Genomic DNA, 27,165 nt, shown 5'->3' on the forward strand with positions numbered 1-27,165 from the left:
GGGGTTGGTGGTGGTGCAGGCGCTCGAGGTCCGCGCGCGCGTAGCATAGCCGCGTGTACTCGTCCGCTCTGTCTCGCTCCCTTCCGCCCGACCGAACGCACGCGTGTGCGGCGGGCTTGGACCACTAGGTTTTCTTTGGGGGGGAAGGGGGCGGGAGGAGGAAGGGAAAATGAGAGTGGGAGAGGGGATCTACGCCCGTTGTTGCCATACATAGAAACCACGCAATGCTGATCCCTTGTCTGATCGTCATATCGTCTAAAAAAAAATAATGCCCGTCCAACGTTCGCCCGCACATACCTCTTGTCAACGTTCGCTAAGTACGGATTATACTTTCTTCTCCATGCCGAAACGGACTTTTCCGTACATTCGTCTCTCTTTTTCTGTCTCTCTGTCTCTCTTTTTTTTTTTTCTCCGGCACGACGTTGTACGAAGAACACGCGGCATTCAGATCGTCGGGAGTCCCCACCCTCTCATTCTATTCCGCTTGAGCCATTCTCTTTCCTTTCTTGACGAGGCCGTTCGCTTGCACGTGTGTACGCATTCCTGTTTGCGGATCATGATGTTCGCCTCACCCACCCCCGGCCCCTTTTTCCTGCCCAACCACATTCTTTTCCGCTGACTCTCTCTCTCTCTCTCTCTCTCATCGACGGTGATAAGCGAAGTGAAGCATACTTACAACCGTAAAACTCTTACAGAAGCGAGATGTGTACGGCCCCTATAAGAACGGCGGGCATATATTCCGATAGTCGCTCGGTTTTGTATGAGAAACCGTAGATCCGTGGAGGCTTTTATTGCTCGCTTAGCCCGACCGGTCTGCTGTATCGACAGGTAGTCGTCGTCGTCGTCGTCGTTGTCGTTCGTTCGGTGTTATCTCTTTCTCCGTTCCCACTAGCCGGGGTTGTGGCGGTGAGGATGAGGTGTAACTGGCGAAGGGAGGGATCACACGGTAGCCGGGGATTGCAGTTCAGAAGGAAAGTTTTTCTTTTTCTTTTTCTTTCTTTCTCTCACGATGGTTCTCCATCTACGCAAGTGTATGGGTTGGCCGGTTAGACAAAGACATTAACATGCGTTGCACACTTCCTACATGTACAGTAAAGACAGATACTAGAAAGTAGCGTAAAGTTCAAAATGCACGAAAATCACCCAGAGTAAACTTCAATACGCAACTAGAGCACCGCATCTCCCATGGGCAGTTTCGAGAAGAAGAATCAATGAGCTTTGTCCATTGTCTGTGACCTTATCCAGAATCTATGAGAAGCCAAATGGAAAAAGTGGTCAATCCCACCTGATCCTTGGATGAATACATGGGTGTTATTTTTCCCTTGAACCATTGGAATGCCGACCTCCAGTCCTATAGGACATCTTCTGTTCAAGCCTCCATATCCATCGTATCGCCACCCTCGTCACCATTCTTACCTTCGGCCGACGGGTGCTTCTCAACCTCAGCCGTATCCATCTTCTCCTTGTCCTCGCCAACATGCTCACCTTCGGCCGACGGGCGCTTCTCAACCTCATCCGTATCCATCTTGTTCTTTTCCTCGCCAACATGCTCACCTTCGGCCGACGGGCGCTTCTCAACCTCATCCGTATCCATCTTGTCCTTTTCCTCGCCAACATGCTCTCCTTCGGCCGACGGAGACCTGCTGACACGCGCCGCCTGCATAGCAATGCGATGGGCCTTGAAACTGGGAGTCAAGATCTGGCCAGTGCCCGTCGGCGTGAAGTGACTGAGGCAGATGGGTGCCATGCCGGGCTTCTTAGTCAGCTTCCACATGCCAGTCGAACCCTTGATGTATGATTGCAACCCTGGAAAGATGATTATTAACCCAGACGGCCAGTCGCATGGAAGCGTTATATCAATACGACGAGACGGTCGAATCGCCAGAGGCGGCGGCTGGAGCGCCACGGAGATGACTCACATTCGAGAAACGCGCTGAGCGTCTGCACGCAGACGACCGAGTTCCAGAGGCCGCTGGTGTTCCTGATGGCTGTGGGTATGCTGTTCGTCTTGAACACTTCGAGCGGCATGTGTACCTGGCCGTCGGTGTCCTTCTTGGCGACGATGATTGTCGGGCATCCGATGAGGAAGGACTGGGCCCAGTACTTGATCTTTCTGCGGTCATAGTTCAGGAGTTTTCTCTTGATCTCGCCACGGGGCAGGTGGGCCTCGTCGATCCATTCGGTAGTTTTAAGTTCGACATAGTTGTGGTATTTTGCGCCGGGGATCTTGTCGTCCCAGACTGATTGCATGTTGTCAGCACCATCAAAGTGTGGAATGAGGGTTAGCTGAGGACATACTGCAGTCGACCTCTCCGCCGATGACAATGTTCATATCTCCAACGCCGGTCTTGACGATGGAGCAGTACTGCGCGTAGTTGCTCACAATCTTGTCATCGCGACTCTCGATCTCGTCACGGGAGACATTGTCCCAGATGTCTGGGATGGTGTAAAGGGTCTCGAACTTGAAGCCTGTTGACGCCCATTAACAAGTGGGAGCAAAAGGAGGAGGAGCGCTATTGCGAGCTGACCATAGTAGTACTGCAGCGTTTCCCTGCGTTTCTGTGCGGGTGATTGGTCTTCTTCGCGGGCCTTCCTTTCGAACTTGGCGCCCTTGTCCTCTTCGATGAAGCTGTAAGGCATGGTGAGAAGCCAGTACGGGAGAGCGGGCATTCAACGGTTGATGGAGTGCTGAAGACGGTTATAAAAGTAGCTGTACTTACATCGTACCCTACGGTCTGTTAGCTATTCTTTCAAGTCACGGGCAAGACAAGCCCACATCGAAATACGTGGCATTCATGGTCCACCCATCTATCTTTTGGTAAGGCATGGTAAGTAGCTGCATCGACTGAGGTCAGCGGCGAGTTCGCTGACAGAGCTTGCACGAGCATGCTCACGTTCGCAATCATGCCGCGGTAGGCGATGAAGTGGGCATCAGTCTTTGCGTTCTGCTTCTGCTCCATGTCCATGATGGCAGTGAGCAGGCCGCTGAGGTGGCCGTCCTGGGAGTCGTCGAGCTGGCGGAAACTCTCGAGGCCCTTGTCGAGGTAAATGTGGTTCTCAACACCACGGGGCTGGGGCGGATAATAATAGCTCAGGGAGCGCGCATCAAGGTGGATGTCGTGGTTCTCATCGTAGGAGAACTCGGCAATCTCCTGCAATGCAGGCGGGGGTAGTTAGTTGGATGATTCCAGCGTTAAGAACGAGGAGCGGTCGGTCATGTGTACCTCGGGACGATGAATGTTCCTGGGCCTTCCAGAGAAGGCATCGCCATTAACTCTGGGATCAATCTGGAAGTAAGCAGCGGGAGGGACACTCTCGGCGGAGCCGTCCGCGTGCGGGCTGCTCATTTTGTCCTGGCGTGCCGACCACGGACAAAAGCGGTGTCGGTGTTGAAGGACCGTCGCGACTCGGCGCGTGCGCGTCTTTGAGATGGTTTGGTTGGACCCTAAGGACGGGAGCACGAAGCGCGCCAATCCCCCGACGTCATGCCTTTCCAGAGTTCTGCCGAACATGACCGCCCGCCCGCCGCCCGCCGCCCGCCGCTGCCCCCGCGGCGCTCGCTCTATCTAAATAAACATGCCCGTTGCCATGCTGCATGCATTTCACCCGCATATCTCTTTCTTCCCTCTCAGCCCTACCCGCACCGCTAATTCCTACCTATAAGCAACCCATCCATCCATCCCATCCGCATCCGCACCCTAACGAAACCCCACGCGACCCCCGCCCTCAAAACAAACTACCTACCTAACAAAAAAAGCCATCACAATCCCGACAACAGCACTAAAACAACAACATCAAACCAACAACAACAACATCAAAACAACAAAACACCGCCAACAACAATGTCCTCCCGCCGCCCCCCACCCCCGCCCTACCGCACCACCACCGCCTCCGGCATGCGCCGCAACCTCTTCAGCAGCCACCTCTCGCGGCGGCCCCCGACAACGACGACGACGACGGCGGCGGCGGCGGCGGCTGCGGCGGCGACACCCACCATCGGCACCGGCGGCGGGCCCTCCAGCACGAGCGCGACGTCGGCGACGACGTTGCAGCTGGAGCATAATAACGGCAATGGCAACGGCGGCGGCAATGGCGGTGGAGGCGGAGGCGGAGGAGGGGGAGGCGGAGGAGGGGGAGGGGGTGGCAGAGGACATCACCTGGTCGACGACGGTGGTGGGCGGCGGCGCAGGGTCGATGGCGGCGATGGCGATGACGGCGACGTTGATGGGGGCGTCGTCGATGGCGAGGAAGGGGAATGTCGGGACATTGTGGCGCGCGATGCGGAGGGGAGTTATCGGCTGGAGATGCCGTATCTGAACCCCGTGCCGAGGGACGAGCTGAGGGAGGAGAGAGGTGAGTGTGTTTCTTTCTTTTTCTTTTTTTTTTTTGGCGGGCGCGTGTTTTTGTCCGACGCTGATGCGGGGCGGAATAGAGGTGGAAAGTAGGTTGATCGAGACGTACCGGAAGCATCAGCACCATATCGAGCCCAATGGTAAGGTTGCTCCCTGGAGAGAAAGGGGGGGCGAGCACGTCGAATTGGCTGACGGATGGAGCAATGGCAGAGTTCAGAGCCACGCTGCAGGCCAGCTTGCAGGCGAAGGTGGAGTCATTGGACGAGGATCAGTGGATGTTCGAGGGCGACGATCCGGTGCCGTCGTGATTTCAGCGAGCAAAATAAACTTCACGCTGCGTTTGATGGCTGATGAGCATGGCATTTTCTGGGCGCAAAAGGAGAAATGAGAGATACCCCCGGGCTCTGTGTCGGAGTTCTCAGGTTATAGTCATGATATTACGATTCCTTTTTTCCCCCAATCCCTAGGTAGCCTTCTTCCCATGGCAACCGTCTTCTAGTCTAGCCCTGGCGCCGGTGCTGGCGCTTCCACTCGCTTGGACTTGGGCTTCTGTGCCGCCCCACCGCCTCCGCCCATGAACATGCTGCTCATCATGTCCATGAGCGGGTTGCTCTGGCTGGGGATCCTGATGCCGAAGTACATCTCGCCGATCTGATCCAGCGCATCGTTCCAGCCAGGCACCAGATCCAGATGTGGCTTGTAGTGGCTCCTGAGCATTCTGAAAAGGTCGGCGCTGCCACGCGTGATGGCGAGCAGCAGCAGGCCGAGGAAGTTGAGGAGAGGGAGCGAGGGGTATATGCGGAGGTCGAGGCTCGAGCTGCTGACGTCCTGCACGCCGAGCGACGGGTTCTCGCGCGAGAGGCGCGTGGTGAACTGCAGAAAGCACTGGTTCGCGGCGCGCACGTTGCCGGCGACCAGGTAGGGCAGCACGGCGCGGGCGGCGTAGAGGGGCGCCGTGTGCACGTCGTCTTCGCTGTACCACTCGTACTCGAGCTTCACCAGGTGCTCGGGAGAGTCGCGCGTGCCGTGGGCGAGGTGCCGTTCCGCGTCGTAAGCGTCGCCATCTGCGAGACGCACATGGTCAGGACAGCGTGCCGCGTTCGACAGGCGCGGGGAGGCTTACCTTGGGCGAGTATTGTGCCTGCGACGTGGTGCAGCTCCGGATCTCCGGCGGGATATTCGCCAAACTTGGCCGACCATCCGATCATCTCCCCGATGAACCTCTTCTTGGTGGGCTCGTCGGGCGGGAAGCTGCGCAGCAGGCCCAGCAGCTTCGCCTTGGCGGCGGGGTCGGGCTTCGTCTCGGCCTTGTTGTAGACGTCGAGCAGGAAGAGGCACAGGTCGCCGCCGCTGCCGCCCTGGCCCGCCTGCAGCAGCAGCTGGGCGCCCGACGCGAGGATGTTGATGGCGGCGTCCCAGTTCGACTGCTTGACGTAGCGCGTGCCGATGACGCGCAGCTGTTGGTGCGCTTCGTAGAATTGGCCCTCGGCGATCCTGTGGCGCGAGTGGTCGGGTCAGTTGCACGGTCCTGTGTGACGGCGGGGACTCGGGCGGGGATTCACTTTTCTTGCTGGCGCGCTATCGTTTTCTCGAGTTTCGACGCCATGGTGGGTGGTGGCGGGGTTGTCAGTGCGGTGGCGAGGCGGCAAAGGTCGGGATGTTGGTGTTGGTTCTGGTGTTGCGAGCTTGGGTGACGATGATGCACCCCTCCATCTTCGGTGGCCCGTGCACCGGAAAGTTGGAAAGTGAGCGTGGTCCCGTTTGTGCTGTTGCGCTCTCAATTATTGGAAGGAGAGGAGTTGGAGGAGCCAGATGTCGACGTCGTTAGAGTTCGGAGCATGTGTCTGATTCGAGCTCAGCGGTTGATTGTGCTCAAGCAGCGGCTCAGGCGCAGTCAGTAAATCACTACCACACGGCCCTGCCAGATACAGCACGTCGTCGTTTATACATCAGGCCAGCCAATCAGTAGAGAGTTGTTGCGGAATGACGCAGTTGTTCCGCAAATCTCTGCAGCTGGGCCGAGCGCATGGCTCTTCCGGAAACGTCAAGTCACGTCTTCTGTCTACACCAAGCATGCAACACCCACTCTAAAAACACGCTTCGCGGTCGCCGTCCCTCACAAACCTTTGGCCCACGGTGTTGCGCAACGCTCAAATGGCTGCCGCCCCTGAAAGTGCATCGGACGGAACACCGCTCTTCTCCCGTTTCCCCGTCGCCACAAAAAATTTCTATATACCACACGCAACCTCCAGATTCTCATATCTGTCGTCTTTCTCCAGATCCAGGCACGGCAAAGCCTTCAGCAGTGAGCATGCAATAAGACTTACGCCCCCGTCACAGCATCGAACCCTCGTTTAAAGTGTGCAGGCCTGCTCTGCATGTATAATAAGGTCTGTATGAAGACACACGGCTATGTCATTGTTCCCGCGCTCCTCACACAGCCATCTCGCCGCCATTCAAAGAACAAACAGCAATATCAACTTTACAGCATGCTCTTCCCATCAGTATCCAGCGTTTGTCACCACCGAAGCCGGCTCACAAAGTAGCAGACCGCTTTTGCGTGCACATCATAACGACTGCTGCCCTAGTCTATTGTCAACCAACGCGCCGATGGTCTAGTGGTTATGATTCAACCTTCCCACCCTTCCCATGAAGCATTCCGGCTCTGAATTCTCAAAGTGCACAGAGACTTCTGGATTAAAACTAGGTTGAGAGCCGGGTTCGATTCCCGGTCGGCGCATCGTATTCTTTTGCTTTTTGTTCTACTCAATTCCCGCGAGAAAATGACGTGGTGATGTTGTTTTGGCTGAATGAGGCCTGGTAGGCCGAAATCACTTCAAGAGGAGATATTGAAGCAACGCTGAATAGACTCGAGTTGGAAGTTTGTTCGGTGCGTTCAGCGCATCGCGTTCTCTAATATTACAAGAGGGTTTATGTAGGGCATGTGTGGTTATGTCTTTGTTGTGGTGGGGGAGCTGCGGGGAAGCTCGGGGCTTGGGAGCCATTCCAGGTGGGGCGGCCCAGAGCCTTTGAACTTGAGAGAAAAATTCGTTGCCGCTTCTCGTCCCGTTCTTTGCTAACATCCAACCACAGATACTGGTCAAGACTACCGGCAATACGAATGAGCTAGTAAATAGATTTCAACTTCCACCTGGCTTAGACCGATGATAGAGAAGTTGCGCTTGACCTGCAACACTTTGGCAGGATCCCGTTATTATGGGTCCAAGAGGCAATATGTGATCGCTTTCGATGCCATGTATGGAAGATGTGCCTTTGATAAATGGAACCCTACATAATACGATTTCCAGTTTTCTTTTTTGACCCACATGCTAGTCTCGGTCGCTTTTGAAAAGCATTATTGATGATGTCGCCGTAGACATTATATTCCTCGAAACCCGTTCCCTACATTTGAGAGACGCTCACGAGACATCTAGAGCTCCCTCGGTTATTCCGGATGTAAAAGGTCCTTTCTATTATTTCCACCATGCATTGCTGTACCCCCGCAACCCCTCTCCCACAACTACCGGCGCGGGGTATCAGATGGGCGTGTGGACGATCGTAAGCTGACGTGTCCATATAGAAATGCGGGGTGTACCTCTCGAGACAAAGCATACCAATTGCCCCGTAGCCATCTCGCCAGATACCAACCGACACTTCCACCATCCAAACACTCCACTACTAAACCATGAGAGCGCTACGATCATACGGCAAAGACGACATCCGCGTCGTCGACGTAGACGACCCAACACCCAGCCACGACCAGGTCATCATAGACGTGGAATGGTGCGGCATCTGCGGCAGTGACCTGCATCTGTGGCATCTAGGTACGCCTTTCCCATTCCAACCTTTCAGCAAAACGTCCACCACCCAAGCACCAGCCGCCTCCGCCTTAGCCCCTTCCCCCCCAAACACCACCACCACAACAACGTCTCCAACAACACAACCCAGAACCCAGAGCAGCCGTAATTAACCTCCCCTCCTCTCCCCCCCATCCAGGCCCCCAACAAATGCTCGACCTCCCCCCCACCCACACATCCACCCACCCCCTCATCCTCGGCCACGAAATCGCCGGCCGCATCTCCACCACCAACACCACCAACACCACCACCAAGAAGACCACCCACTCCCACCCCAACCTCCACCTCCCCCCCGGCACCCCCGTCCTCGTCGACCCCCGCCTCATCTGCCACTCCTGCCCGCAATGCCGCACCGCGTCGACCGAACCCGAACCCGAGCCCCAAAGCCAAGGCTGCGCCGCCGGCCTCTCCTTCGTCGGCTTCAGCACCAGCGTCCAGGGCGGCGGCTTCGCGGCGCGCGTGCGCGTCGATCCGCGCGCCGTGCACGTCTTGCCTTCGCGCCCGCCGCTGGCGTCGTCGCTGGCGTCGTCGGAGGAGGAGGAGGAAGAGGAGGAGGGAGGAGGGCTGCTGCAGGCGGGGAAGAAGAAGAAGAAGAAGGGTGTGCAGGACGAGCTGCTGCTGCGCGACGCGGCGCTCGTGGAGCCGTTGTCGGTGGCGTGGCATGCGGTGAAGAGGGCGGGGGTGGTGGGGGTGCCGGGGTGGGTTGGTGGTGGTGACGGCGGGGTTGTAGAAGGGGAGAAGGCGAAGGGTGTGAGCGCGTTGATTGTGGGGGGCGGGCCGGTGGGGGTGGCGGTGGCGTTTGTGCTGAGGGCGTGGGGGGTGGGGACGGTGGTGTTGAGCGAGCCGGTGGCGGCGAGGCGGGAGGCGCGCGGCGTGCGGGAGGTGGTGGATGTGGTTGTGGATCCGGTGGGGGAGAGCGTCGTGGATAGGTGCAAGGAGGTTACGGGCGGGAGGGGCGTGGATGTGGTTTTTGAGTGTTCGGGGAGTCCGAGGGTGGTCGGGGATGTGTTTGGGAGTGTGGGGTGGAGGGGCGTGGTTGTGGTGGTGGCGTTGTGGACGGGCGAGGTGAGTGTTCTAGTTTGGTTGGAGGATGGTGGTGTGCGAGCGTGGTTTTGATTGCTGACATTGGTTGGTGCGTAGGTTCCTGTGCCATTCGCTCCTTTGATGTACAAGGAGTGCACAGTCACCTCGTCTTGTGCGTTCAACGAGAAAGACTTTGCAGAGGTGATTAAAGCATTTGCAGAAGGTCAGTTCGTTCGAAATGAGCTCGAGAAGTGGACAGAAGCTCACATCCGTCCAGACAGATTCAAGGGCGTGAGTTGCATGATAACGGCACGTATATCATTAGAGGATGTGGTGCAGAAGGGCTTTGGGGAGCTTCAGAAACCAGACAATACCCACTTGAAGATCCTGGTTACCCCCAAAAGCTTCAGTGCTGCAGAAGGCGACTGTGGGCTTAGCAGAGCATCAAAAGTCTAGGGGGATATTTGTGTGGACCTCCTGGTAGCAGAACCAGTGACGAGTGAAGCATCGCTATTGCCGAGGAATAGCTACTGTTCCAAGATGTCCGTATTTCCACCGAGGGTTTGTACAGTAAGACGATACGAAAGAAACTATTATTTTCATCCTTGAGGAGGACCTTCTTTTAGAAGGGCAAGGGCTGTCCTTGTGATTCCTCTAATAATTTTCAGGAAACGACGAAGTGAAGCACCATGTATATTCCCCATATAAAAGAAGAACTTGCTGAATTTACTCGCTTCTATTGTCATAAAGTGCCTGCAACGGGACCCTTTTGTCCGCGCTGGGTAATAACACGTTCACGACAATCTGTTTAGATTCTCCTTTAAGTATCAGCCCTAAACGTAGCCGGGAGATTTGAGCTACGAGGGCTGGTCTTTCCCCTCCAGCTTGCCAGAACTGTTCCTTTGGTGCCAATGAGATATGACATTACTCCGTTAGTAGCAAGCAGGTTAGTGTTTAGGCGAAGGGTTTTCCGTGAACTCTGCGAGGCGTGAGGCGGCAAAGGTGATATCTGGGCAGGCGTGGCCTTTGGTGATGAAGATTATCCAGCGGTATCGAGATCGGTCGTCGATGATGATGATGATGGCATATTGTTCTTACAAAGCATATATAGGCCTTGCCATTCTGAGGCATGCGCCATCTCCTAATTGCTGTGACCCTGCAGCGTCCCAGGTGCCGAGAGAGGAAATGGCAACGGCTTCTCAAACGATCATTCCAGCAAAGATAGCTGAAACTCTTGCCCAGACCATATGATTTATGACTATTGTGCGCGTCTATGTTCATGGACGCTTCAACTGCCCATCCCCAGTTGCGCAGTGGGCACTTCAGACAGACTTCACAGGCATACCAGCTGATATATGAAAACTACACATTCACTCCTCAGCCACGGCAATCCCAAACTCGCAGTCCGCGATACCGCCCAAAATCTCCTCCACATCCTCGCCCCGCTCGTTCAGCACCCACGCCAGCGTCTGGCTCCACGTCTCGCCGTTATTCTCGAACCAATCGCCCAAGCCCTTCACGAACATCTCCACCTGACCTTTCAGCGGCGCGTTTTCCTTCAGCCACAAGATCTGCTCCGGGTCCAGCTTCATCATATCCTCCACGACGTAGTAATGCGGGATATCGTCGCCCCAGCCCTCGGCGCCCGGCTCGTGATGGGCCGTCGCCGTGTACTTTGAGTAATGCAAGCGATTGTCGTGCGGGCCGACGTGCTGGTAGTAGTTGGACAGAGCGTTGGGGCTAGAGTGAAAGGGGGAGTTGAAGGGGTTGGTGACGGGCGGGGGGTAGTTGAGGTGAATGTTGAAGCACAGCTGGGTCTGGTCGCGCTCGGGGAAGCGCTTCTTGAAGCGGCGCGCGATGGTGCCGTTGCTCGGGCAGACGTTGGCCAGCACCACCTCGCGCAGCACCGCGTGCGCGTCGGCCATCTCGGCCAGCTCCCAGGTGCTCCAGTTGTGCAGCAGCGCCGCGCGCTCGAGCAGCACCGGCCGGCTCATGCGCGTCTCGCGCGGGTGCGCGCGGTTGTAGAAGGCGCGGTTGTACAGCCAGAGTCGGTATAGGGCTCGGCGCACGCGCACTCGCTCCGCCGCCGTCAGCAGTCGCCGGTCCTCGAAGTTGTATTTCCATTTCTTGAACGGGTAGAGGTCGGCCCAGCGCTCGGCGACGCGGCCGACGTGGACAAGCTGTTTGATGAGGGCGATGGAGAGGGGAACGGTGCGGATCAAGTGGGCGGGCTGGCTGCTGTTGTGCGTGAGCAGCTGGGTGGCGTCGAGCAGCGGCCCGTACTGTGCGTCGACGGCGTGCTCGAGGATGGGGATCTTGCGCGAGGAAGAATAGATGCTGCGGAAACGGTGGCAGGTGGCCGAAAGCGCGAGAACGTCGTTTATGGAGGTTAGGTGGAAGAAGATTTGGGCGACGAGCTCCGTGGCCAGGAACTCGAGCAGCATGATGAACGATGAATTGAACGTGTGGAGGTGGAATATGCACGGCGACGGCTTCTTCTTTTGTTCTTGTGCCTCACTCTTGGCGGTGGTGTGCTGGTTCGATGCTGTGCAATTTATCTAAAGGTGGCGGGAGACTCGGCCACTGGTGATGACGGAGTCCCGGGGAAGGTCGAAGGAAGCCTAGATGCAGGAAACCCCTGCGTTGGGGCTATAGGAAGAAGATGAAGCATCCCCGGTCATGTAGGCCTGGACAACCGGCGCGCTGCCGGGCGTTGTCTGGTCTATCATGGTGTGCGGGCGTGGGAGGTGATGAGGGATGGGGAGGGGAGGCGGAGAAGCAGCGATGATAACTAAAGCACGGCCGGTCGCGACAGCTCCCGCGCAGGCCAAGCCGCGCAGGCCAAGGCCCGCAAGTGACGACCTGATCGATCCATGCCACCACCATTGGCCAACCCCCAGCTCCATCATTCCAGATGTCGGTCTTCGCTCTTTTGCTATGCAGCCTCGCTCCCGAAACAGACCCTGCGCGCCTCCGTGAACCTCCAGCATGAACACGCCTGCCGCCTCTCCGTTCCTGCGCCTGCCCGCAGAGCTGCGTGTCCAGATCTACGGTTACTTGCTGCCGTCCACTGCCCGTGTCCCCTACAAGCACGACCACGGGCTCATATGGCTGCGCGGCTGCACGTCTCTCCTGGCTGCGAACCGCCAGATATCCGAAGAGTGTCTCGAGCTGCTCTACGGCCAGAACATCTTCGTCATCGAGGTCAGCTACAACCGGATCGACTTCCGCTTCAGATGGCTGCTGCCCGCTAGTGGCCTCACTCCGAACACTTCGTACTCTTTTCTCGATCATTTTTCTCAGCGGAACCTCCAGCGCATCCGGAAATACCTGTTACATGTAGAGCTCGTCGACAGCTACACGGGAATGATCAAATACAATTGCGGTGGCAGTGGGCTGTACGCAGGCCTCAGAGAACAGGTCCGCCGTTTAGTCGAGGTCCTGAGATGTGCAGGAGAGCTGCGCGACGTCGAGGTCTGCTTCGTGGATGGGCAGAAGAATGCCGTCGCGTCCCAGGTCGTGCTGGAGCCGCTGCTCCTGCTCAGGGGCGTGCAGCACGCCGTTATTTCAGGAGGTGTGACACCAGACTTTGCAAACTACCTGCAGCGAAAGATGAAGGAAGTCGGTGAAGGGCCGGCAATGACGCACCGGCCGCGCATACCATTCATGCCTGAACAGCGTCGTTCAGCGCCTCCGCTACTTGAGAAAATACTGCTAGCCAGCTGATCCCTTTTCCGTGGATATCCGTATCCCTTCTCGATGCTCCGAACGCCAAACAAAATGCGGGTGCTTCCAACAAATAAAGACGACTACGCGAAAAGAGTCTTGTCATCCAGCGGATCCGCCTCCTTCTTCCTTCCGCCATGAGTGCTGAGGCCAAGTTCGCCGTGCTTGACCTTGCGGTCGAGCTTGGTCTCCGCCCGGAAGTTGTGCTTCTCAGCCTTGGCAACCCGCACATCCCGTCTGACCTGGTTGGGCGAGACGAATTCCTTGTTTTCGTAGATGATGGGGCCACCGAAACTCGACTCCTGGATGATGATGGGTGTCATGACGAAGCGGGGGCCGATCTCGACCAGCGACACATTCGTCTGTTCCTGGCCCTTCTTGGGCTTCTCGTCCACCTCCAAGTCTTCCTCCTCTCCCGGCTTCTTCCCGGCCTCCGTTTCGTTGATCTGGTAGCACCTGATCCAGATCTTGCCGTCGGCGATGGTGAAAGCCATGACGTGGTCCACGAAAGGCTTGGTCTTACGGGCACCCTTGGGGACGCTGAAGGTGTGAAGGAGCAGCTCCTTGATGACCTTGAAATGTGCCTGCTTGTCGAAGTTGGCATCGAAGGAAAGAATGGGGCGAGAGCCCTTCAGGCAGTTGCCGGTGAAGTGCAGCTCCTCCATGGTGTGCACTGGATTACGGGTTAGCGTCTAGAATAGAGTAGGCATTCAAACAGGACAGCATACGGTTCTGCAAGTGGAACTTGACCGTCGGGCCGTTCGGGGGCTTGCTCAGCCATGCGTACAGATCTTTGCCCTTGCGGGCCTCGAAGAAAAAGATGTTGTTGCAGTTGTACAGCTCGGCGATCTCGTTGAGCTGGTACAGCTTCGTCTTGGTGTCGAGCTTCGCGTCTTTCCGGCTGTGAGGGATGAGGGAGTGAAGGTCGTTCATGAGGTGACGGTGGCTGTTCTGCTGTCAGTCTTTGCTGTGCGCGGCGAGCGGAGAGCGGCGAGCGGAGGCGCATACCGGAAAGTGACGCCGCGAGAACTCAGGATCAGGACCTTGTTCCTGATTTTCTGCTTGGCGCCAGGCTCCTCATCCTTGCCGGCGGCCTTCGCGATCGACTTGTACACGGCAGCCATGGTGGTTGGTGGTGCAGTCGCAGCTGGGGCGGCGGTGGAATGCGACGCGGACCAAAAAATCCATCATCGGCCGGGGAAAGGTCGGCAGAAGGAGAATTCGACTTAGCTCGCAGATCCGGCAGGCGCGCAACAATGCCGCCGCCTGCAGAGCTAGATCGCCCAGCGCGCCAGACAGACGAGACGCTTCAGCTCTGGGCTCCACGCAAGCCAGGCCGGCGTGTAAGACAGCACCAGCAGCGTGGCGTTGGCCGGATCGCGGCGACGCACCGCAGCGACGGCCATTGGCTCGCGGGGCCGCCCGGCTGCAGCGCGTGTGCCGTTCCTGAGGGTGTTCTTAGCCGCACGGAGGTTGACGTGCAAGAGCTACCACACCAGAGAGCGTGCAGCAGCCACAGGGCCTCGGGGATGACCTACGGCCAGACGTGCTGGCTTTCCGCCTGCCCATCCATCTCCCCATCCCTTCTCCGCTGCCTGCGCCAGCAGCGTGCCACCGCTGCCCATCACCCCGGTCCACGCACGCGCATCTCCAACGGATCGCTGCCCCAGCCCACGGGGTCTTTTGTATGCGAGCGTCACCGTTCTAGGCGTGCCTTAGCTGGTCGCAGGCCGCAGAGCTCTCCACGCCACGCCTGCGCAGCCGCCATCGCAGCTCGCCTGCGCACCACCACCACCACCCGTGCTGCATCGTCGTCGTCTGCGCCGCCGCGAAGCGCTCCGCCGCGACTTCGCGTCTCCAGCCTGACGTCGCCTGCGCCGCCTGTAAGAATCCCGCCCGGCGCTTCTGGATGGCCCTCAGCCTCGACGCCGCATCAGACGCGTAACGAGAGCGAGCAACGCCGCCGCCATGCTGCCCGCGGTGCAGAGGCTGGGTGATGGCGAGGACCAGGCCAGACGAGACACGATGCCAGGGGACCACCAAGCAGCCCACGCCGCGCATTCACCAACGCAGACATCCTTCCCGCCCGAGCGAGCGCGCTCTTCCAACCCGTCGACTCCTGCGCCCTTGCCTGGCCATCCGTCCTACAACCAACCGACCTCGCCGCCCGCCCAGGGTGCGCTGCCCCCCATCGCGTCCGCCCTGTACCCGCGAGACCCGCCGCCGACAACCAAATACTACGATCCCACGTCAGACCAGGCCTATCCGGCTGCAGCCAGGGCCGATCCGCGTTACAACGGCCACTATCCCGCCCAGGTATGCAATTGCACCCGCCGCTGATGATCCGGGCGCCAAGCTCGAAGAAATGCATACGTCGCTGACGAAATGAATGTTAGCCTCGAGAGCCCTACAGCTACCCCGACTCGCGACCAGGCGGCGGCCCATATCGCTCACCCGTAGCCGCGACCTTCCATCCACCGCTGGCCCACCCGCCACCTCAGTCTTCACACTCCGGGCATCAACTCGACCGCCCTCCTCACTCGCCGCCATCGCCGAAGCTGTACCACGAGCACAATCGTAGCATAATGTCCGGCCCGCCGGTCGCCACCCCCAGGCGCCCGTCCGCAGAGGTGAGTCCATGCTGCTCGTAACCTCCCGCCTGGCCTGACTGACTCCGTTAGACTCCTGCTCGCGCCGATCCAATGTCGTTATCGAGCATCATGTCCGGCTCGGATCCCGCACCCGCCCCGGCAACCCCGTCCTACCCATCCTCAACACCTCAACCACCCAGGTCATATGTCACCATTAAAGAAGAACGTGCTGCCCCATTGCCGATCCCCGCTGATGCGAGATCACACTCACTCAACCACAGCCCCGAGCACTCGTTCGTCAATGGCACCTCGGAACCTCTACGCCCCATTGCGGGAAACATCGAGGAGGTTGACCCGAGAGTGGTAGATGCCGAGTATGCGAAGATAGAGAACATGGATATCAGCGATGTCGAACTGCCTGGACAGGAGATGTTTAGGGAAGACTACATGCAGCGTCGCAAGAGGAAACATCGTGAGATCGATGACAAGGAAGCCGCTACGCGCAAGGTATGCCCGTGATGATCGGTCGCTAAACCATTTACTGACTCTTTCCAGCGTCGACGGACTGCTCAAGTAAAGAGATTGCAAGACTCATTTGCAACCCACGCCGCAAGCGCCAAGATTCACTATTTCGCGCAACATGAGGGAGAGGCCTGGCAAGAGGTCCAAGCCCGTGAGATCGCGGACGAGAAAGAGCGGAAGAAGGACATGCAGCGAAAGCGGAGGCGTGAGAAGACTCTGCAGAATGAGTTCCAGAAACGCGACGAGGCACTGGCCAAGGCTGAGAATGCCGCAGACGAAGAAGAGGCAAGAAAATGGATCCACGAAGCGGAGAAGGCTGAGCTGAAAGCCAAGAACACGAACCGCTTGTTGCAGGGAGGCACACCTAACGCCGATATCCGCGAGGTCACTCCTCACGCGCCCAACATGGAGGGTGGCACAATGACGACGTTCCAAATGTCTGAGGATACTTCTAAGGATGGAAGGAAGGCCAAGGGCAGATCTGGTGCCCGTCCGAGAAAGAGCAAGGAGCAGAAGCAAGCAGAGAAGGATGCCGCTGCCGCCGCTCAACTGGCACTGGATCGTGGGGATGAGCTTCCGGCAATTGCTCCCCGAGAAGAATTACGGTTGGAAGCTTTGAAGAGGGAGCGCAGCTTCACCGAGGAGTCAAGCCCGCCCGCGAGTGTTCCCACCGTCTTCGCTCCATTCGAGTCCAGGGAATACCACAAGCTGTACGACACCATCTGGAAGGATCTTGCCCGCAAGGACATTCCGAAGGTCGTTCGAATCAAGGATAATTCCTTGGCGACGAAGCAGTCCAATCTCCGAAAGACTGCCCAGCTTGCGTCCAAGGAAGCTCGCAGATGGCAACTGAGGACGAACAAGAGTATGAAGGACGTCCAGGCTCGCGCCAAGAGAAGCATGAGAGAAATGCTCTCTTTCTGGAAGAGGAACGAAAGGGACGAGCGTGACCAGAGAAAGATGGCCGAGAGACAGGAGCTTGAGAATGCCAAGAAGGCTGAAGCGGAACGCGAAGCCAACAGACAGAAGAGGAAGTTGAACTTCTTGATTTCGCAGACCGAACTGTACTCTCACTTCATTGGGAAGAAGGTCAAGACTGATGAAGTCGAACGATCAACCGATGATGTCGACGTTTCGAAGGCCACCGTCAAGCCGGGCGAGCCGGATGCTCACACGGTCAACTTGCCCTCCAGCAACGCCAATCTTGGAACCAAGGTCACCAATTTCGATGATCTGGACTTCGATGCTGAAGACGAATCTGCCCTCCAGGCGGCTGCTATGGCAAACGCCCAAAATGCCGTTCAAGAGGCGCAAGATCGCGCAAAAGCGTTCAATCAAGGCACTGAAAGTGCTCAGTCCCAATTCGACGACAACGAAGAAATGAACTTCCAGAACCCCACGAGTTTGCAGAGTCTGGACATTCCCCAGCCCAAGATGTTGTCTTGTCAGCTGAAGGAATACCAGCTGAAGGGTCTCAACTGGTTGGTGAACCTCTACGAGCAAGGCATCAACGGCATCTTGGCAGACGAAATGGGTCTTGGCAAGACAGTACAGTCGATCTCGGTCATGGCTTATCTGGCCGAAGTTCACAATATTTGGGGCCCTTTCTTGGTCATTGCGCCTGCATCGACTCTACACAACTGGCAGCAGGAAATCACCAAATTTGTTCCGGACCTTAAAACCTTGCCCTACTGGGGTAACGCCAAGGACCGCAAGGTCCTCCGTAAGTTCTGGGATCGGAAGCACATCACCTACAGGAAAGAGTCGCCGTTCCATGTCCTGGTCACATCATATCAGTTGGTTGTCCAGGATGCACAGTATTTCCAAAAGATCCGTTGGCAGTACATGATCCTCGACGAAGCTCAGGCCATCAAGTCCTCGCAAAGCTCTAGGTGGAAGAGTTTGCTTGGTTTCCATTGCCGCAATCGTCTGCTGTTGACTGGTACTCCGATCCAAAACAACATGCAGGAGTTGTGGGCTTTGTTGCATTTCATCATGCCAAGTCTGTTCGATTCCCATGACGAGTTCAGCGACTGGTTCTCCAAGGACATTGAGAGTCACGCGCAGAGCAACACTAAGCTCAACGAGGATCAATTGAAGCGTCTCCACATGATCCTGAAGCCTTTCATGCTGCGGCGTATCAAGAAGCATGTCCAGAAGGAACTCGGCGACAAGATCGAGGAGGACGTCTTCTGCGATCTGACATACAGACAACGCGCATACTACTCGAACCTGCGCAATAAGATCAGCATCATGGATCTGATTGAAAGAGCGGCAGTGGGTGATGATCAGGACACTGCGACCCTGATGAACCTTGTCATGCAGTTCAGGAAAGTCTGCAACCACCCGGATCTTTTCGAGCGTGCCGAAACGCACTCTCCTTTTGCGTTTTCTTCTTTTGCCGAGACGGCATCGTTCATGCGCGAGGGTTACAGGGTAGAAGTCGCGTACTCTAGCCGTAACCTCATAGAATATCGCGTACCACGGGTCATCGGCCACGGCAGTGGACGACTTGATGTTGCGGGTCCAGACAATGCCCAAGCAGGATGGAGAGGGAAATACTTGGGGCGCCTGATGAATATCTGGACGCCGGACAATTCTCTTCAGAGCTCACGCTCCAATGGCGCCTTCTCCTTCCTCAGGTTTGTGGATACCTCGCCCGAAGAGGCGGCATCGGCGGCGTGGGAAGACGTCTTCCAACGGGCTGTGGACATCGAGAAGAAACAGCGTCATCTTGGACGGTTCAAGGTCGCATACGATGAGGACGATGGTCAGGTTTACGTGCCTGCGCATGCACTCTTCAACATCGTTGAGCAGAACGATCGTTTGCCCCTCGCGGAGATCACCAGCGAAGGTGTCATGTCAAGTTTACTAAACGTCTCGAAAGACGCTTACGACGACACTGGGCTAAGCATCATTGAGCTTGCATCTAAGCCCGGTGCTTCCGCGCCGCCTATCGATCTCTACTACTCCAGCCAGAGTCTTCTCTATGAGCAGGAGAAGACCATTTTCAACCCTCGCATCAGGTCGGCCTTGTCCGGCATCAGTGGAAGGGCTGAAGAGGCGCTTTTGGAGACCAAGACGAACCCGGTCGACTTCCCGTTGACGGGCACGCTCCCTCCGCCTGCCAGCTCCCGATCGAAATACACGCACATCACGGTCCCGTCGATGAGACGTTTCGTTACGGATTCTGGCAAGCTTGCGATGCTCGACAAGCTTTTGAGGAAGCTGAAAGAAGAAGGCCACCGTGTGCTGTTGTACTTCCAGATGACTCGTATGATCGACTTGATGGAGGAGTATCTGACCTACCGCAACTACAAGTACTGTCGTCTCGATGGTTCGACAAAGCTGGAAGATCGTCGCGATACCGTTGCCGACTTCCAGACCCGACCAGAGATCTTCGTGTTCCTCCTCTCGACCCGCGCTGGTGGTCTTGGAATCAACCTGACCTCGGCTGACACGGTCATCTTCTACGACTCTGACTGGAACCCCACCATCGATTCGCAGGCCATGGATCGCGCCCATCGTCTCGGTCAGACCAAGCAGGTTACAGTCTATCGTCTCATCACTCGCGGTACCATCGAAGAACGGATTCGCAAGCGTGCGCTGCAGAAGGAAGAGGTGCAGCGCGTCGTCATTTCTGGCGGAGCAGGTGCCCAAGTTGACTTCAACACACGCTCGCGCGAGAACCGTACCAAGGACATTGCCATGTGGCTTGCCGATGATGACCAGGCCGAGATGATTGAGCGCAAGGAGGCAGAAATGGCTGCTGCGGAGGCAATCGCACCCGCCAAGAAGAGGAAGGCTCCAGCGAAGAAGAAGGCGGAGGTGAATCTGGATGACATGTACCATGAAGGTGAGTTTATGGACGAAGCATATCAAAAAGAGAGGCTAACGATGACTGCAGGCGAGGGCAACTTCGATGACGGAAGCGCGAAGCCGTCTGGCGCGGCAACTCCGGTAAGCGAGGTGCCTACCAAGAAGAAGGGTAAGGGTGTGAGCAAAAAGGCGAAGACCTTGAAGCAGCGTCTGGCGATTGCTGATGGGAGCGGTGACGTCAATCCATGATACAGCTGTGAGGAACGATGGTAATCGATGGTCACTTTTGTAATTCCTTCTTTGGGAGACAAGTTAACACAGGGCGTAATGCTCTGCGGTTATCTTTGTTATAGTTTTTTCCTAGGTCCTCGTTCATGCAAGGAAGGATCAGCAAAAGAGGATTTGATGGGTGAATGAGATCATAGCGTGCGGTTTCTCGCGGGATAGCAAAATTTGTATGAGCCGAACGGATTGAGGTTTGGAGTATGATTTTTTTTTTCAGTATTTTCCTAATTTGCATCAAGGAGGGTCTCACGACACAATCCCTCTTCCTTTCGTCTAGCCGAAGCTTTTCCCATCGCCGTTCATACTGCTACTACCTTCCGTTATCCTTCAACAAAAACTTTCCATTTGCGTCATTATCAGCTTATCGCCCTTCCCACACAGTACAAAGAGATCAGTTTACTTCAATGTAGAAGACTGGATAGCCGCAGCATTGCCGACGCTTCTTTCATTCGTGGCTTTATAATATGCTTTCCATTGAACGTTTGCCAGTGCCTGTTTTGGGGAGGGGCAGGCACGATGAAACGCATCAAACTGCGGATGAGGCCCTGCGTGCCTTCCGTACTTCAACTTGGAGGATGGGGGTTCTGGACGGCGGTCGCGGAAGAGATGGTCGTGAGTTTTGCTGCTTCTGCGAGACGGCACAGGGCTGTTTCCGGTGCGAAAGAATGAATATCCAGTAAGCCAACCGCTCTAGCAGACTATCAACCCGAGGACTTTCTCCGTCAGGACAATATTGGCGAATCGAACATGGAGGTTTGATGCGGCGAGCAAGGAGCCAATAGCATAACGCCCGTGCTGGCCAATAGATAGGCTTAATCAACTCGTTATCAGAGCATGCCGCAGTTCTCCCGGCCCCAAATGTTTCCCATTGCCATCCCGAAATCGCGACTTCAGCGCCTCTTCACTTCTCCACGACAAGACCTCCGCCACGACAATCATGTCGTTCGCTCTCCGAGCGCGTTGGGCCTACGCCCCTCGCTTGAGGCTCGCCGCGCCGCTCGCCCGGCGAAGCGCGCTCTCCAGGACCTTCGCCACCATCTCCAGCGAGACTGGGTATGTTTAACTGTTCCCTTGCGGCATAATTCGCGACCAATTCCTCCCACCCTCGCACTCCATTGCACATTAAAAAAAAAAAAAAAAAACGAACGACGGAAACCAACGACCACACCAACTGCCAAACAAAACAAACAAGGCTAACCCTCAACCCCCTCCCACCCACCACCAGCAACCCAACCTACGACGTCATCGTCATCGGCGGCGGCCACGCGGGCACCGAAGCCGCCGCGGCCGCCGCGCGCTCGGGCGCGCGCACCGCGCTCGTCACGCCCGCGCTCGCCAACCTCGGCGTCTGCTCGTGCAACCCGTCGTTCGGCGGCATCGGCAAGGGCACGATGCTGCGCGAGGTCGACGCGCTCGACGGCCTCGTCGGCCGCGTCGTCGACCGCGCGGCCGTCCAGTTCCGCGTCCTCAATCGCAAAAAGGGGCCGGCGGTTTGGGGCCCTCGCGCGCAGATCGATCGCGGGTTGTATCGGAGGTATATGCGGGAGGAGATTGTTGTGGGGTATGCTGGGGAGGGGAGGTTGGGGGTGGTGGAGGGGAGTGTGGCGGATGTGGTGGTGGAGAGGGGGGAGGGAGTGGGGGCGGACGGGGGGGAGGGGGCGTTTGGGCGGATCAAGGGCGTGAGGTTGGAGGATGGGAGGGTGTTGGATGCGGGGTGTGTGGTCATCACGACGGGGACGTTTTTGGGCGGGGAGATTCATATCGGTGGGTGAAATGAGCACGCCACGCCACGCCCGGCTTGGGGGTGTGGAGTGAGAGAGGTGGTGGTGATGTCGGCAACTGACTGACTGGTGACCTAGGTCTCGAGGCGTATCCTTCTGGGAGGATGGGCGAGGCTGCGACCTTCGGCCTCAGCAAGTCGCTGCGGGAGGCGGGGTTCAAGCTGGGACGGTTGAAGACGGGCACGCCGCCCCGGTTGGACCACAAGACGATCGATTACTCGGGACTGGAGCCGCAGCCGGGCGACGAGCCGCCGATGCCGTTCAGCTACCTGAATGACAGGGTGCAGGTCGAAGACCAGCTCTTGTGTCACAGCACGTATACGAATGAGGCGACCCATGATATCATCCGCGCGAACCTGGACAAGAGCATTCACATCAGGGAAACGGTGAAGGGACCACGGTATTGCCCCTCGCTGGAATCGAAAGTCTTGCGCTTCGGGCACAAGGAGAGACATATCATCTGGCTGGAACCCGAAGGCTTCGACACGGACGTGGTATACCCCAACGGCATATCCATGACCATACCGGCGGACGCGCAGGCAGCCATGCTGCGGACGATCAAGGGTCTGGAAAACGTCACCATGCTGCAGCCTGGGTACGGCGTCGAATACGACTACGTGGACCCACGCAACCTCCGCTCGACGCTGGAGACCAAGAACATCAAGGGCCTTTTTCTGGCCGGCCAGATCAACGGCACCACCGGCTACGAAGAAGCCGCCGGCCAGGGCGTCATCGCGGGCATCAACGCCGGCCTGGCGGCGCAGGGCAAGCCGCCCTTCACGCTCACGCGCGCCGACGGCTACATCGGCATCATGATCGACGACCTCATCACCAAGGGCGTCACCGAGCCGTACCGCATGTTCACCTCGCGCAGCGAGTTCCGCATGAGCGCCCGCGCCGACAACGCCGACGCCCGGCTCACGGCCAAGGGCCGCGCCGCGGGCGTCGTGTCGGACCGGCGCTGGCGCGCCTTCGAGGACACGTCGCGCCAGATGGCGGAGCTGACGGCGCTCCTGAAGGGGGAGACGGCCGGCTCGGGCCACTGGCTCGCGCGCGGCTTCCGCGTGCGCGAGGACACGACCAGGCGCTCCGCCTTCGACCTGCTCCGCCTCGCGGGCGTGACGACGGCGTCGCTCGAGGCCGTCGTGCCGCGCGTCCGCGACTTCGATCCCAAGGTGCGCGAGCGCGTCGGCATCGAGGGCGTGTACGCCCCGTACGTCGAGCAGCAGATGGCGGCCATGCGCGTCTTCCTCAAGGACGAGAACCTCCGGCTGCCGCCCGGCCTGGACTACGGGGCCATCCACGGCCTGAGCTTCGAGGAGAAGCAGCTGCTGAAGCAGGCGAGGCCCGAGAGCGTGGGCCAGGCGCGGAGGATCGAGGGCATGACGCCGAACGGGGCGTTGAGGCTGCTGGCGGTCGTCAAGGGCGAGGCGAGGGCGAGGGCGAAGGAGAGGGTCATGTTGGAGATTGAGGAGAGGCGGAGGGAGAGGGGGGAGAAGGTGGTGGATGAGGGTGTGGAGGGGCTGGAGGGGCTGGAAGCGATCGAGAGCGTCGAGGGCGGGGATCAGAGAGCGGAAGTTGATGCGCGGTAAACCAAGGGCAGTGGTGATTGTATGATTGGTGGGACAGACGCATTTGGGCGGCGTTATATGGGGCCTGAAAGCATTGGGATTCGGCGTTTATTTGCGTGGAAGAGGCAAAGGGAAGGGAGCAACATACTTACTACGCTCCTGGGGTTTATAAAGAAGGGATTTGTGTGTATATGTGGTGTTTAGCTACCCTATGGTTCTTCTCCCATCCTGTAAATCCAGAGACTATGTTTTCCATCTGCTAACCCGCGGCAAGCACTCACTTAAGGTACCCTAATAATCCGGGGTAAAAAGGTATCGGCGGTGAAAATGAGTGAAGGGTGAAAGGTGGAGAGTTAGCGGCGCTGCGATTGGGCGGCGGGGATGTTTCTCGCTGATCGGCCGATAAGATAACTTTAAATCTCCGTTCTCCGCCGCAAGTTTTGCCCGCCGCCTCGACTTCCTTAAGCCAGCTACCAATTCGCGCAAATTCCCGCCCTACCGAAGCATCACACCGCCCGCCATGTCGTCGCACGATGAGGAAATGCAGGACGCCCCTGTCAACGGCTTCACCCAGGCGAACGGCGTCGAGGCGGAGGAGGTCGAGGAGAAGCAGCGCATCCGCGTGGTATGTCGCACGCACCCAACACCGCGTCCCGCTGAGGGTGCTTCGAAGATGCAGAGCTGATGCGCAACGCAGCTGCCCGGATCCGAGAACACGGCCGCGTCTTTTGAGTTCGAGAACGAGGACCACACCCTGGGCAACGCCCTGCGCTACATCATCATGAAGAAGTACGGAGCACGCCAGGCGCAAACTCGATTCCAGCAGTCTACTGACGTCTACCTGCAGCCCCGCCGTCGAGTTCTGCGGTTACTCCATCCCTCACCCCTCCGAGCCCAAGATGAACCTCCGCATCCAAACATACGGTCAGTACAAGCACGCAACACCACGCAAAGCAACTGCAGGCTGACGGATGAGGCAGACGATGTCAGCGTTTACGACGTGTTGGAGAAGGGCCTGGACGATTTGGCCGAGCTCTGCGATGTCGTCATAGACAAGTTCACCGTCTCGCGTGACGAGTTCAATGCGCGCAAGTGAGGCCGTCCCCACACTCGCTGAGTCGGCGGCCCCGGAAAAGTCTTTAAAGCATTGCACGGCGTTCTGGCGTGAGGGTAGAGAGGCTGCCCGAGTGCTACGGCACCAGGAGCGGCGGAAGGAAAAGAGCAAACTTGGTATTGGCATTTGTACACGCTTCGAGGCGGGAACAGGGAAATCTAGTTGCGACCCTGTGGTAGATATAAAGCATTAGTTCTCCACATCTTCTCAATGTAGCCGTTTTAAAGTCCGCGCCGGCTGAACTAACCTCCAGGAATCCCGTAACGAAGTTGTTGGGCAGCTTGTGCTTGGGCTCCTCCTCGACCTTGAAGTACTTCAGAACGTGCGACAGCTGCTTCCAGTAGTTGAGCGTCTCCTGCAATGCGCAACGGCAACGTCAGCCTCCAATGGCCTGGGGAAAGCCTGTCCCTCTGCAGCTCTCTCTTCTCGCAGCCGGGTATCAATCGTACCTGGAACTCGGCATTCGACTGCTGCAGCAGGACGTCGACGGTCTGCAGCTGCTGGACGTATCTGTGGCGCTCGAACTCCTGGCGGGCCTTTGTGCGGATCTGGGAGACGGGGATGTTGAGCATGTACATCTTCTGGATCTCCGGAGCCTGTTTGTCCTCGCGACGCGAATCAGCCCTTCCAATTCCCAATCCACAGCACTCAGCCGTCCTGGCCCAGGACACGCGATCAACGGGGGATCGAAGGACGACGTACGGCACGCAGCCACTCGCGGTAGGCCTTCAGCACTCGGCGCTTGGCATCGGGCCAGTTGGCGGCTGTTCTCGCAATGCGTCGTCGCAGGTCAGCGATAAGTCACCTCTCACAGGGCGTCCGGGGGGGAAAAGCATCCGTACAGGACCGCGTCTTCTGGGCGAGGAAGGTAGGGTTGATCATGACGGCCGGGTCGGCGGGGTGGAGTGGAGATTCGGCGAGGTTGCGGGGGTGGGTAGGGTGAGGTCAATCGCGAAGTAGCAGCCCGCTTCTCGTCTCGAAACCGACGGTTGGTCGGATGCCGGAAGGGCGAGGTACGGGTCCAGATCACGTGCGGTCGCCCCTCTGATGTTGTCAGCAAGAATATATCAGCCACGACTTGCTCCGCCCGCGCGCGTGCACTGTTCCTGCTTCCCCACGTAAGTACCGTCGCAACGACCACGACCACCAGCTCGGCCTCCACTGAGATCGCAGCCGCTAACAGACTCGCAAAAAAAAAAAAAAAGACAACAACTGATTCTCTGTGCGCGCGCGCGTCCTTTTCTCCCGCAACTTTCGCCTCTCGCTCTCTCCGTCGAACCACCGCCGAACGACAACCCACCGTCGCGTTTCAGCAGCTGCTGCGTCTTCTCCGCTCGCGCATCCCCGCTCCCATCTCAGCCCCATCTCAACAACCGACCGACCGACCATGCCCGTCGTCCGCACAAGCAAGGGATACGGCCGCAAGAAGGCGCCGCCGGAGGGCTACGAGGACATCGAAGACACGCTCCTCGAGTACGACAACGCCATGAAAGACGCACTGAACGCGACGCACGAGGGCAAGAAGCGGCAAGAGGTGCAATGGCCCATTTTCGAAATCACCCACAAACGTACGTTTTTTTTTTTTTTTGGTTTCCCCGAACCAACCGATTAAACAAAACCTCTCTTTACTAACACGAAAAAAAAAACAAACCACAGGCTCCCGCTACATCTGGGACCTCTACAACGACGAGAAGATCAGCAAGGCGCTGTACGACTGGTGCCTCAAGAACGGCAAGGCGGACGCGAACCTCATCGCCAAGTGGAAGAAGACGGGCTACGAGCACCTGTGCTGCCTGCGCTGCATCCAGACCAAGGAGACGAACTTCAACAGCACCTGCATCTGCCGCGTGCCGCGCGACCAGCTCAAGGAGGACCACGTCATCCAGTGCGTCAGCTGCGGCTGCGCGGGCTGCGCGAGCTGTGATTGATTTGATGTTGATTGATGGATGGATGGATGGGGAGCGCAAAAGGGAAGAAGGGGAAAAAAATGGATGGAGGGAGAGGAGGAGGGAAGAAAGAGTGAGAGCGAGGGGGTATGGAAGAGGGTTGGTGGGAGGGAAGGAAGGAAGGAAGGAAGGAAGGAAGGATGGGAAAAAGTCGACCGGGCACGCCTGATCCTCGAGGGTTCGTGAAGGGCAAAAGGGGATCGTGGAGAATGAAAAGGGAACGAACGCACCGGACCAGATACCTCACGCGTGGCAGGACACACACACGATAAAGTCTGGTGATGATCGGCTTATCGCCACTCATCGCTGGCTGCTGCTCGCTGAACGTATGTTCGGCAAGATGCTCGAGGGCCGGGATGCGAAGGAACCAAAAAGAAAAAGAATCCGATTTGTTATGGGGCATGCGCGTCACGGAGTTTTGGGGGGTGGTCATCGTTTTCATCATGGGGCAGGGCTTCTACAAACTAGACTTGCAGCCTGCAAGTGGGCTTAGAAGTTACGTCCACTCGAATGATCGTTTCAATTCGTACCTTATATACATATAATCCTCATCATTCCACCCACTTCGAGTAAAAGGA

General features: G+C 57.5%; 12 protein-coding genes across 12 annotated transcripts; 7 read left to right on the top strand and 5 right to left on the bottom strand.

Annotated features, from left to right (window-relative positions):
• Positions 1 to 1,369: 1,369 nt before the first annotated feature.
• Positions 1,370 to 3,347, bottom strand: BKCO1_4600082 (protein rai1; the record flags this gene model as incomplete). Its single annotated transcript, XM_020276345.1, has 8 exons — positions 1,370 to 1,806; positions 1,920 to 2,240; positions 2,299 to 2,469; positions 2,529 to 2,629; positions 2,721 to 2,728; positions 2,777 to 2,836; positions 2,895 to 3,152; positions 3,225 to 3,347. The coding sequence occupies 8 exons, from the start codon at positions 3,345 to 3,347 to the stop codon at positions 1,370 to 1,372; spliced, it is 1,479 nt and encodes a 492-aa protein (XP_020127879.1).
• Positions 3,348 to 3,842: 495 nt separating this feature from the next.
• BKCO1_4600083 (uncharacterized protein) lies at positions 3,843 to 4,660 on the top strand (the record flags this gene model as incomplete). The annotated part of the gene is made up of 3 exons (XM_020276346.1): positions 3,843 to 4,353; positions 4,433 to 4,492; positions 4,563 to 4,660. 3 exons carry the CDS (start codon positions 3,843 to 3,845, stop codon positions 4,658 to 4,660), a joined length of 669 nt encoding a protein of 222 aa, XP_020127878.1.
• Positions 4,661 to 4,847: 187 nt separating this feature from the next.
• BKCO1_4600084 (uncharacterized protein) lies at positions 4,848 to 5,958 on the bottom strand (the record flags this gene model as incomplete). The annotated part of the gene is made up of 3 exons (XM_020276347.1): positions 4,848 to 5,416; positions 5,476 to 5,846; positions 5,915 to 5,958. The coding sequence occupies 3 exons, from the start codon at positions 5,956 to 5,958 to the stop codon at positions 4,848 to 4,850; spliced, it is 984 nt and encodes a 327-aa protein (XP_020127852.1).
• Positions 5,959 to 8,359: 2,401 nt separating this feature from the next.
• On the top strand, positions 8,360 to 9,688 carry BKCO1_4600085 (butanediol dehydrogenase; the record flags this gene model as incomplete). Its single annotated transcript, XM_020276348.1, has 2 exons — positions 8,360 to 9,274; positions 9,350 to 9,688. 2 exons carry the CDS (start codon positions 8,360 to 8,362, stop codon positions 9,686 to 9,688), a joined length of 1,254 nt encoding a protein of 417 aa, XP_020127880.1.
• Positions 9,689 to 10,602: 914 nt separating this feature from the next.
• BKCO1_4600086 (f-box domain protein) lies at positions 10,603 to 11,676 on the bottom strand (the record flags this gene model as incomplete). The annotated part of the gene is made up of 1 exon (XM_020276349.1): positions 10,603 to 11,676. One exon carries the CDS (start codon positions 11,674 to 11,676, stop codon positions 10,603 to 10,605), a length of 1,074 nt encoding a protein of 357 aa, XP_020127882.1.
• Positions 11,677 to 12,220: 544 nt separating this feature from the next.
• On the top strand, positions 12,221 to 12,958 carry BKCO1_4600087 (uncharacterized protein; the record flags this gene model as incomplete). Its single annotated transcript, XM_020276350.1, has 1 exon — positions 12,221 to 12,958. One exon carries the CDS (start codon positions 12,221 to 12,223, stop codon positions 12,956 to 12,958), a length of 738 nt encoding a protein of 245 aa, XP_020127881.1.
• An 83-nt stretch (positions 12,959 to 13,041) lies between these two features.
• Positions 13,042 to 14,082, bottom strand: BKCO1_4600088 (ribosome biogenesis protein brx1; the record flags this gene model as incomplete). Its single annotated transcript, XM_020276351.1, has 3 exons — positions 13,042 to 13,631; positions 13,687 to 13,904; positions 13,967 to 14,082. 3 exons carry the CDS (start codon positions 14,080 to 14,082, stop codon positions 13,042 to 13,044), a joined length of 924 nt encoding a protein of 307 aa, XP_020127851.1.
• An 844-nt stretch (positions 14,083 to 14,926) lies between these two features.
• Positions 14,927 to 20,139, top strand: BKCO1_4600089 (snf2 family helicase atpase; the record flags this gene model as incomplete). The annotated part of the gene is made up of 5 exons (XM_020276352.1): positions 14,927 to 15,274; positions 15,355 to 15,588; positions 15,640 to 16,056; positions 16,105 to 19,927; positions 19,979 to 20,139. 5 exons carry the CDS (start codon positions 14,927 to 14,929, stop codon positions 20,137 to 20,139), a joined length of 4,983 nt encoding a protein of 1,660 aa, XP_020127875.1.
• Positions 20,140 to 21,112: 973 nt separating this feature from the next.
• BKCO1_4600090 (trna uridine 5-carboxymethylaminomethyl modification enzyme gida) lies at positions 21,113 to 23,548 on the top strand (the record flags this gene model as incomplete). Its single annotated transcript, XM_020276354.1, has 3 exons — positions 21,113 to 21,228; positions 21,368 to 21,939; positions 22,035 to 23,548. The coding sequence occupies 3 exons, from the start codon at positions 21,113 to 21,115 to the stop codon at positions 23,546 to 23,548; spliced, it is 2,202 nt and encodes a 733-aa protein (XP_020127855.1).
• Positions 23,549 to 24,047: 499 nt separating this feature from the next.
• BKCO1_4600091 (dna-directed rna polymerase i and iii 14 kda polypeptide) lies at positions 24,048 to 24,623 on the top strand (the record flags this gene model as incomplete). Its single annotated transcript, XM_020276355.1, has 4 exons — positions 24,048 to 24,152; positions 24,225 to 24,316; positions 24,375 to 24,451; positions 24,508 to 24,623. The coding sequence occupies 4 exons, from the start codon at positions 24,048 to 24,050 to the stop codon at positions 24,621 to 24,623; spliced, it is 390 nt and encodes a 129-aa protein (XP_020127856.1).
• Positions 24,624 to 24,799: 176 nt separating this feature from the next.
• Positions 24,800 to 25,523, bottom strand: BKCO1_4600092 (nadh-ubiquinone oxidoreductase kda subunit; the record flags this gene model as incomplete). Its single annotated transcript, XM_020276356.1, has 5 exons — positions 24,800 to 24,811; positions 24,889 to 24,996; positions 25,091 to 25,237; positions 25,344 to 25,405; positions 25,484 to 25,523. The coding sequence occupies 5 exons, from the start codon at positions 25,521 to 25,523 to the stop codon at positions 24,800 to 24,802; spliced, it is 369 nt and encodes a 122-aa protein (XP_020127853.1).
• Positions 25,524 to 26,028: 505 nt separating this feature from the next.
• Positions 26,029 to 26,569, top strand: BKCO1_4600093 (cell cycle control protein cwf14; the record flags this gene model as incomplete). Its single annotated transcript, XM_020276357.1, has 2 exons — positions 26,029 to 26,209; positions 26,298 to 26,569. The coding sequence occupies 2 exons, from the start codon at positions 26,029 to 26,031 to the stop codon at positions 26,567 to 26,569; spliced, it is 453 nt and encodes a 150-aa protein (XP_020127854.1).
• Between the last annotated feature and the right edge of the window lie 596 nt (positions 26,570 to 27,165).

The sequence above is a fragment of the Diplodia corticola genome (genome assembly GCF_001883845.1).
Source record: "Diplodia corticola strain CBS 112549 chromosome Unknown scaffold46, whole genome shotgun sequence".
In the NCBI taxonomy this organism is placed as follows: Eukaryota; Fungi; Ascomycota; class Dothideomycetes; order Botryosphaeriales; family Botryosphaeriaceae; genus Diplodia; species Diplodia corticola.